Source organism: Dromaius novaehollandiae, chromosome 1, assembly GCF_036370855.1.
Source record: "Dromaius novaehollandiae isolate bDroNov1 chromosome 1, bDroNov1.hap1, whole genome shotgun sequence".
In the NCBI taxonomy this organism is placed as follows: Eukaryota; Metazoa; Chordata; class Aves; order Casuariiformes; family Dromaiidae; genus Dromaius; species Dromaius novaehollandiae.
Window position 1 is genome coordinate 85,827,411 of NC_088098.1, and position 9,483 is coordinate 85,836,893.

General features: G+C 57.6%; 1 protein-coding gene across 1 annotated transcript; it reads right to left on the reverse strand.

Annotated features, from left to right (window-relative positions):
* Positions 1-743: 743 nt before the first annotated feature.
* LOC135330256 (cell surface glycoprotein 1-like) lies at positions 744-3,095 on the reverse strand (the record flags this gene model as incomplete). Its single annotated transcript, XM_064522876.1, has 2 exons — positions 744-1,532; positions 2,076-3,095. Coding segments are annotated over 2 exons (1,809 nt in total), but the record flags the coding sequence as incomplete, so codon positions are not given.
* Positions 3,096-9,483: the final 6,388 nt, after the last annotated feature.

Below are 9,483 nucleotides of genomic sequence, written 5' to 3' on the forward strand. Positions count from 1 at the left end.
GGCTTTGCCGTTGGAGAAGGCTCAGGCTTTGGCTCAGGGTTTGGCGTTGGAGAAGGCTCAGGGTTTGGCTCAGGCTTTGGTGTTGGAGAAGGCTCAGGGTTTGGCTTAGGGTTTGGCGTTGGAGAAGGCTCAGGGTTTGGCTTAGGGTTTGGCGTTGGAGAAGGCTCAGGCTTTGGCTCAGGGTTTGGCGTTGGAGAAGGCTCAGGCTTTGGCTCAGGGTTTGGCGTTGGAGAAGGCTCAGGCTTTGGCTCAGGGTTTGGCGTTGGAGAAGGGTCAGGGTTTGGCGTTGGAGAAGGCTCAGGCTTTGGCTCAGGGTTTGGCGTTGGAGAAGGCTCAGGGTTTGGCGTTGGAGAAGGCTCAGGCTTTGGCTCAGGGTTTGGCGTTGGAGAAGGCTCAGGCTTTGGCTCAGTGTTTGGCGTTGGAGAAGGCTCAGGGTTTGGCGTTGGAGAAGGCTCAGGCTTTGGCTCAGGGTTTGGCGTTGGAGAAGGCTCAGGCTTTGGCGTTGGAGAAGGCTCAGGCTTTGGCGTTGGAGAAGGCTCAGGCTTTGGCGTTGGAGAAGGCTCAGGCTTTGGCGTTGGAGAAGGCTCAGGCTTTGGCGTTGGAGAAGGCTCAGGCTTTGGCGTTGGAGAAGGCTCAGGCTTTGGCGTTGGAGAAGGCTCAGGCTTTGGCGTTGGAGAAGGCTCAGGCTTTGGCTCAGGGTTTGGCGTTGGAGAAGGCTCAGGGTTTGGCGTTGGAGAAGGCTCAGGGTTTGGCTCAGGCTTTGGCGTTGGAGAAGGCTCAGGGTTTGGCGTTGGAGAAGGCTCAGGGTTTGGCTCAGGGTTTGGCGTTGGAGAAGGCTCAGGGTTTGGCTCAGGGTTTGGCGTTGGAGACGGCTCAGGGTTTGGCTCAGGGTTTGGCGTTGGAGAAGGCTCAGTGTTTGGCCTTGGAGAAGGCTCAGGGTTTGGCTCAGGGTTTGGCCTTGGAGAAGGCTCAGGGTTTGGCTCAGGGTTTGGCCTTGGAGAAGGCTCAGGGTTTGGCTCAGGCTTTGGCGTTGGAGAAGGCTCAGGGTTTGGCTCAGGGTTTGGCGTTGGAGAAGGCTCAGGGTTTGGCTCAGGGTTTGGCGTTGGAGAAGGCTCAGGGTTTGGCGTTGGAGAAGGCTCAGGGTTTGGCTCAGGGTTTGGCCTTGGAGAAGGCTCAGGCTTTGGCTCAGGGTTTGGCGTTGGAGAAGGCTCAGGGTTTGGCGTTGGAGAAGGCTCAGGGTTTGGCGTTGGAGAAGGCTCAGGGTTTGGCGTTGGAGAAGGCTCAGGGTTTGGCTCAGGCTTTGGCTTTGGAGAAGGCTCAGGGTTTGGCGTTGGAGAAGGCTCAGGGTTTGGCTCAGGCTTTGGCGTTGGAGAAGGCTCAGGGTTTGGCGTTGGAGAAGGCTCAGGGTTTGGCTCAGGGTTTGGCGTTGGAGACGGCTCAGGGTTTGGCTCAGGGTTTGGCGTTGGAGAAGGCTCAGGGTTTGGCCTTGGAGAAGGCTCAGGGTTTGGCTCAGGGTTTGGCCTTGGAGAAGGCTCAGGGTTTGGCTCAGGGTTTGGCGTTGGAGAAGGCTCAGGGTTTGGCTCAGGGTTTGGCGTTGGAGAAGGCTCAGTGTTTGGCGTTGGAGAAGGCTCAGGGTTTGGCTCAGGGTTTGGCCTTGGAGAAGGCTCAGGCTTTGGCTCAGGGTTTGGCCTTGGAGAAGGCTCAGGGTTTGGCGTTGGAGAAGGCTCAGGGTTTGGCTCAGCCCTTGGCGTTGGAGAAGGCTCAGGGTTTGGCATTGGAGAAGGCTCAGGGTTTGGCTCAGGGTTTGGCGTTGGAGAAGGCTCAGGGTTTGGCGTTGGAGAAGGCTCAGGCTTTGGCTCAGGGTTTGGCGTTGGAGAAGGCTCAGGCTTTGGCTCAGGGTTTGGCCTTGGAGGAGGCTCAGGGTTTGGCCTTGGAGAAGGCTCAGGGTTTGGCTCAGGGTTTGGCCTTGGAGAAGGCTCAGGGTTTGGCTCAGGGTTTGGCGTTGGAGAAGGCTCAGGGTTTGGCTCAGGGTTTGGCGTTGGAGAAGGCTCAGGGTTTGGTGTTGGAGAAGGCTCAGGGTTTGGCTCAGGGTTTGGCCTTGGAGAAGGCTCAGGCTTTGGCTCAGGGTTTGGCCTTGGAGAAGGCTCAGGGTTTGGCGTTGGAGAAGGCTCAGGGTTTGGCTCAGGGTTTGGCGTTGGAGAAGGCTCAGGGTTTGGCGTTGGAGAAGGCTCAGGGTTTGGCTCAGGGTTTGGCGTTGGAGAAGGCTCAGGGTTTGGCGTTGGAGAAGGCTCAGGCTTTGGCTCAGGGTTTGGCGTTGGAGAAGGCTCAGGCTTTGGCTCAGGGTTTGGCCTTGGAGGAGGCTCAGGGTTTGGCGTTGGAGAAGGCTCACGGTTTGGCTCAGGGTTTGGCGTTGGAGAAGGCTCAGGGTTTGGCTCAGGGTTTGGCTTTGGAGAAGGCTCAGGGTTTGGCTCAGGCTTTGGCGTTGGAGAAGGCTCAGGGTTTGGCTCAGGCTTTGGCGTTGGAGAAGGCTCAGGGTTTGGCGTTGGAGAAGGCTCAGGGTTTGGCTCAGGGTTTGGCGTTGGAGAAGGTTCAGGGTTTGGCGTTGGAGAAGGCTCAGGCTTTGGCTCAGGGTTTGGCGTTGGAGAAGGCTCAGGGTTTGGCGTTGGAGAAGGCTCAGGGTTTGGCTCAGGGTTTGGCGTTGGAGAAGGCTCAGGGTTTGGTGTTGGAGAAGGCTCAGGGTTTGGCGTTGGAGAAGGCTCAGGGTTTGGCTCAGGCTTTGGCGTTGGAGAAGTCTCAGCGTTTGGCGTTGGAGAAGGCTCAGGCTTTGGCTCAGGCTTTGCCTTTGGAGAAGGCTCAGGGTTTGGCGTTGGAGAAGGCTCAGGGTTTGGCTCAGGCTTTGGCATTGGAGAAGGCTCAGGGTTTGGCGTTGGAGAAGGCTCAGGGTTTGGCTCAGGGTTTGGCGTTGGAGAAGGCTCAGGGTTTGGCGTTGGAGAAGGCTCAGGGTTTGGCTCAGGTTTTGGCGTTGGAGAAGGCTCAGGGTTTGGCGTTGGAGAAGGCTCAGGGTTTGGCGTTGGAGAAGGCTCAGGGTTTGGCTCAGGCTTTGGCGTTGGAGAAGTCTCAGCGTTTGGCGTTGGAGAAGGCTCAGGCTTTGGCTCAGGCTTTGCCGTTGGAGAAGGCTCAGGGTTTGGCGTTGGAGAAGGCTCAGGGTTTGGCTCAGGGTTTGCCGTTGGAGAAGGCTCAGGGTTTGCCGTTGGAGAAGGCTCAGGGTTTGCCGTTGGAGAAGGCTCAGGCTTTGGTTCAGGTTTTGGCGTTGGAGAAGTCTCAGCGTTTGGCGTTGGAGAAGGCTCAGGCTTTGGCTCAGGCTTTGCCGTTGGAGAAGGCTCAGGGTTTGGCGTTGGAGAAGGCTCAGGGTTTGGCTCAGTGTTTGGCGTTGGAGAAGGCTCAGGGTTTGGCGTTGGAGAAGGCTCAGGGTTTGGCGATGGAGAAGGCTCAGGGTTTGGCTCAGGCTTTGGCGTTGGAGAAGGCTCAGGGTTTGGCCTTGGAGAAGGCTCAGGCTTTGGTCAGGGATTGGCGTTGGAGAAGGCTCAGGGTTTGGCGTTGGAGAAGGCTCAGGCTTTGGCTCAGGGTTTGGCGTTGGAGAAGGCTCAGGCTTTGGCTCAGGGTTTGGCGTTGGAGAAAGCTCAGGGTTTGGCTCAGGGTTTGGCATTGTAGAATGCTCAGGGTTTGGCGTTGGAGAAGGCTCAGGGTTTGGCTCAGGGTTTGGCGTTGGAGAAGGCTCAGGGTTTGGCGTTGGAGAAGGCTCAGGCTTTGGCTCAGGCTTTGCCGTTGGAGAAGGCTCACGGTTTGGCTCAGGGTTTGGCGTTGGAGAAGGCTCAGGGTTTGGCTCAGGCTTTGGTGTTGGAGAAGGCTCAGGGTTTGGCTCAGGCTTTGGCGTTGGAGAAGGCTCAGGGTTTGGCTCAGGGTTTGGCTTTGGAGAAGGCTCAGGGTTTGGCGTTGGAGAAGGCTCAGGGTTTGGCTCAGGGTTTGGCGTTGGAGAAGGCTCAGGGTTTGGCGTTGGAGAAGGCTCAGGCTTTGGCTCAGGCTTTGGCGTTGGAGAAGGCTCAGGGTTTGGCGTTGGAGAAGGCTCAGGGTTTGGCTCAGGGTTTGGCGTTGGAGAAGGCTCAGGGTTTGGCGTTGGAGAAGGCTCAGGGTTTGGCGTTGGAGAAGGCTCAGGGTTTAGCGTTGGAGAAGGCTCAGGGTTTGGCTCAGGCTTTGGCGTTGGAGAAGTCTCAGCGTTTGGCGTTGGAGAAGGCTCAGGCTTTGGCTCAGGCTTTGCCGTTGGAGAAGGCTCAGGGTTTGGCGTTGGAGAAGGCTCAGGGTTTCGCTCAGGGTTTGCCGTTGGAGAAGGCTCAGGGTTTGCCGTTGGAGAAGGCTCAGGTTTTGCCGTTGGAGAAGGCTCAGGGTTTGCCGTTGGAGAAGGCTCAGGGTTTGCCGTTGGAGAAGGCTCAGGGTTTGCCGTTGGAGAAGGCTCAGGGTTTGCCGTTGGAGAAGGCTCAGGGTTTGCCGTTGGAGAAGGCTCAGGGTTTGCTGTTGGAGAAGGCTCAGGGTTTGGTTCAGGTTTTGGCGTTGGAGAAGTCTCAGCGTTTGGCGTTGGAGAAGGCTCAGGGTTTGGCTCAGGCTTTGCCGTTGGAGAAGGCTCAGGGTTTGGCGTTGGAGAAGGCTCAGGGTTTGGCTCAGGCTTTGCCGTTGGAGAAGGCTCACGGTTTGGCTCAGGGTTTGGCGTTGGAGAAGGCTCAGGGTTTGGCTCAGGGTTTGGCATTGGAGAAGGCTCAGGGTTTGGCGTTGGAGAAGGCTCAGGGTTTGGCTCAGGCTTTGCCGTTGGAGAAGGCTCACGGTTTGGCTCAGGGTTTGGCGTTGGAGAAGGCTCAGGGTTTGGCTCAGGCTTTGGCGTTGGAGAAGGCTCAGGGTTTGGCTCAGGCTTTGGCGTTGGAGAAGGCTCAGGGTTTGGCTCAGGGTTTGGCTTTGGAGAAGGCTCAGGGTTTGGCGTTGGAGAAGGCTCAGGGTTTGGCTCAGGGTTTGGCGTTGGAGAAGGTTCAGGGTTTGGCGTTGGAGAAGGCTCAGGCTTTGGCTCAGGGTTTGGCGTTGGAGAAGGCTCAGGGTTTGGCGTTGGAGAAGGCTCAGGGTTTGGCTCAGGGTTTGGCGTTGGAGAAGGCTCAGGGTTTGGCGTTGGAGAAGGCTCAGGGTTTGGCGTTGGAGAAGGCTCAGGGTTTGGCTCAGGCTTTGGCGTTGGAGAAGTCTTAGCGTTTGGCGTTGGAGAAGGCTCAGGCTTTGGCTCAGGCTTTGCCGTTGGAGAAGGCTCAGGGTTTGGCGTAGGAGAAGGCTCAGGGTTTCGCTCAGGGTTTGCCGTTGGAGAAGGCTCAGGGTTTGCCGTTGGAGAAGGCTCAGGGTTTGCCGTTGGAGAAGGCTCAGGGTTTGCCGTTGGAGAAGGCTCAGGGTTTGCCGTTGGAGAAGGCTCAGGGTTTGGTTCAGGTTTTGGCGTTGGAGAAGTCTCAGCGTTTGGCGTTGGAGAAGGCTCAGGGTTTGGCTCAGGCTTTGCCTTTGGAGAAGGCTCAGGCTTTGCCGTTGGAGAAGGCTCAGGCTTTGCCGTTGGAGAAGGCTCAGGGTTTGGCGTTGGAGAAGGCTCAGGGTTTGGCGTTGGAGAAGGCTCAGGGTTTAGCGTTGGAGAAGGCTCAGGGTTTGGCTCAGGCTTTGGCGTTGGAGAAGGCTATGGGTTTGGCGTTGGAGAAGGCTCAGGCTTTGGCTCAGCCCTTGGCGTTGGAGAAGGCTCAGGGTTTGGCGTTGGAGAAGGTTCAGGCTTTGCCTCAGGGTTTGGCGTTGGAGAAGGCTCAGGGTTTGGCGTTGGAGAAGGCTCAGGGTTTGGCGTTGGAGAAGGCTCAGGGTTTGGCGTTGGAGAAGGCTCAGGGTTTGGTTCAGGGTTTGGCGTTGGAGAAGGCTCAGGGTTTGGCGTTGGAGAAGGCTCAGGGTTTGGCGTTGGAGAAGGCTCAGGGTTTGGCTCAGGCTTTGGCATTGGAGAAGGCTCAGGGTTTGGCGTTGGAGAAGGCTCAGGGTTTGGCTCAGGCTTTGGCATTGGAGAAGGCTCAGGGTTTGGCGTTGGAGAAGGCTCAGGGTTTGGCTCAGGGTTTGGCATTGGAGAAGGCTCAGGGTTTGGCGTTGGAGAAGGCTCAGAGTTTGGCTCAGGGTTTGGCGTTGGAGAAGGCTCAGCGTTTGGCGTTGGAGAAGGCTCAGGCTTTGGCTCAGGGTTTGGCGTTGGAGAAGGCTCAGGGTTTGGCGTTGGAGAAGGCTCAGGGTTTGGCTCAGGCTTTGGCGTTGGAGAAGGCTCAGGGTTTGGCATTGGAGAAGGCTCAGGGTTTGGCTCAGGGTTTGGCGTTGGAGAAGGCTCAGGATTTGGCGTTGGAGAAGGCTCAGGGTTTGGCGTTGGAGAAGGCTCAGGGTTTGGCTCAGGGTTTGGCGTTGGAGAAGGCTCAGGGTTTGGCGTTGGAGAAGGCTCAGGGTTTGGCTCAGGGTTTGGCGTTGGAGAAGGCTCAGGGTTTGGCGTTGGAGAAGGCTCAGGGTTTGCCTCAGGGTTTGGCGTTGGAGAAGGCTCAGGGTTTGGCGTTGGAGAAGGCTCAGGGTTTGGCTCAGGGTTTGGCGTTGGAGAAGGCTCAGGGTTTGGCTCAGGGTTTGGCATTGGAGAAGGCTCAGGGTTTGGCGTTGGAGAAGGCTCAGGCTTTGGCTCAGGGTTTGGCGTTGGAGAAGGCTCAGGGTTTGGCGTTGGAGAAGGCTCAGGGTTTGGCTCAGGCTTTGGCGTTGGAGAAGGCTCAGGGTTGTGCTCAGGGTTTGGCGTTCGAGAAGGCTCAGGGTTTGGCTCAGGCTTTGGCGTTGGAGAAGGCTCAGGGTTTGGCTCAGGCTTTGGCGTTGGAGAAAGCTCAGGGTTTGGCTCAGGGTTTGGTGTTGGAGAAGGCTCAGGGTTTGGCGTTGGAGAAGGCTCAGGCTTTGGCTCAGGCTTTGCCGTTGGAGAAGGCTCAGGGTTTGACTCAGGGTTTGGCGTTGGAGAAGGCTCAGGCTTTGGCTCAGGCTTTGGTGTTGGAGAAGGCTCAGGGTTTGGCTCAGGCTTTGGCGTTGGAGAAGGCTCAGGGTTTGGCTCAGGGTTTGGCATTGGAGAAGGCTCAGGCTTTGGCGTTGGAGAAGGCTCAGGATTTGGCTCAGGGTTTGGCGTTGGAGAAGGTTCAGGGTTTGGCGTTGGAGAAGGCTCAGGCTTTGGCTCAGGGTTTGGCGTTGCAGAAGGCTCAGGGTTTGGCGTTGGAGAAGGCTCAGGGTTTGGCTCAGGGTTTGGCGTTGGAGAAGGCTCAGGCTTTGGCGTTGGAGAAGGCTCAGGGTTTGGCGTTGGAGAAGGCTCAGGGTTTGGCGTTGGAGAAGGCTCAGGGTTTGGCGTTGGAGAAGGCTCAGGGTTTAGCGTTGGAGAAGGCTAAGGGTTTGGCTCAGGCTTTGGCGTTGGAGAAGTCTCAGCGTTTGGCGTTGGAGAAGGCTCAGGCTTTGGCCTTGGAGAAGGCTCAGGCTTTGCCGTTGGAGAAGGCTCAGGGTTTGCCGTTGGAGAAGGCTCAGGGTTTGCCGTTGGAGAAGGCTCAGGGTTTGCCGTTGGAGAAGGCTCAGGGTTTGGTTCAGGTTTTGGCGTTGGAGAAGTCTCAGCGTTTGGCGTTGGAGAAGGCTCAGGGTTTGGCTCAGGCTTTGCCGTTGGAGAAGGCTCAGGGTTTGGCTCAGGGTTTGGCGTTGGAGAAGGCTCAGGGTTTGGCGTTGGAGAAGGCTCAGGGTTTGGCTCAGGGTTTGGCGTTGGAGAAGGCTCAGGGTTTGGCGTTGGAGAAGGCTCAGGGTTTGGCTCAGGGTTTGGCCTTGGAGAAGGCTCAGGGTTTGGCGTTGGAGAAGGCTCAGGGTTTGGCGTTGGAGAAGGCTCAGGGTTTGGCGTTGGAGAAGGCTCAGGGTTTAGCGTTGGAGAAGGCTCAGGGTTTGGCTCAGGCTTTGGCGTTGGAGAAGTCTCAGCGTTTGGCGTTGGAGAAGGCTCAGGCTTTGGCTCAGGCTTTGCCGTTGGAGAAGGCTCAGGGTTTGGCGTTGGAGAAGGCTCAGGCTTTGGCTCAGGGTTTGGCGTTGGAGAAGGCTCAGGGTTTGGCGTTGGAGAAGGCTCAGGGTTTGGCGTTGGAGAAGGCTCAGGGTTTGGTTCAGGGTTTGGCGTTGGAGAAGGCTCAGGGTTTGGCGTTGGAGAAGGCTCAGGCTTTGGCTCAGGCTTTGCCGTTGGAGAAGGCTCAGGGTTTGGCGTTGGAGAAGGCTCAGGGTTTGGCTCAGGCTTTGGCGTTGGAGAAGGCTCAGGGTTTGGCGTTGGAGAAGGCTCAGTGTTTGGCTCAGGGTTTGGCATTGGAGAAGGCTCAGGGTTTGGCGTTGGAGAAGGCTCAGGGTTTGGCTCAGGGTTTGGCATTGGAGAAGGCTCAGGGTTTGGCGTTGGAGAAGGCTCAGGGTTTGGCTCAGGGTTTGGCGTTGGAGAAGGCTCAGGGTTTGGCTCAGGGTTTGGCGTTGGAGAAGGCTCAGGGTTTGGCTCAGGGTTTGGCATTGGAGAAGGCTCAGGGTTTGGCGTTGGAGAAGGCTCAGGCTTTGGCTCAGGGTTTGGCGTTGGAGAAGGCTCAGGGTTTGGCGTTGGAGAAGGCTCAGGGTTTGGCTCAGGCTTTGGCGTTGGAGAAGGCTCAGGGTTGTGCTCAGGGTTTGGCGTTCGAGAAGGCTCAGGGTTTGGCTCAGGCTTTGGCGTTGGAGAAGGCTCAGGGTTTGGCTCAGGCTTTGGCGTTGGAGAAGGCTCACGGTTTGGCATTGGAGAAGGCTCAGGGTTTGGCTCAGGGTTTGGCGTTGGAGAAGGCTCAGGGTTTGGCGTTGGAGAAGGCTCAGGCTTTGGCTCAGGGTTTGGCGTTGGAGAAGGCTCAGGCTTTGGCTCAGGGTTTGGCCTTGGAGGAGGCTCAGGGTTTGCCGTTGGAGAAGGCTCACGGTTTGGCTCAGGGTTTGGCTTTGGAGAAGGCTCAGGGTTTGGCTCAGGGTTTGGCTTTGGAGAAGGCTCAGGGTTTGGCTCAGGCTTTGGCGTTGGAGAAGGCTCAGGGTTTGGCTCAGGCTTTGCCGTTGGAGAAGGCTCAGGGTTTGGCGTTGGAGAAGGCTCAGGGTTTGGCTCAGGGTTTGGCGTTGGAGACGGTTCAGGGTTTGGCGTTGGAGAAGGCTCAGGCTTTGGCTCAGGGTTTGGCGTTGGAGAAGGCTCAGGGTTTGGCGTTGGAGAAGGCTCAGGGTTTGGCTCAGGGTTTGGCGTTGGAGAAGGCTCAGGGTTTGGCGTTGGAGAAGGCTCAGGGTTTGGCGTTGGAGAAGGCTCAGGGTTTGGCTCAGGCTTTGCCGTTGGAGAAGGCTCAGGGTTTGGCGTTGGAGAAGGCTCAGGGTTTGGCTCAGGCT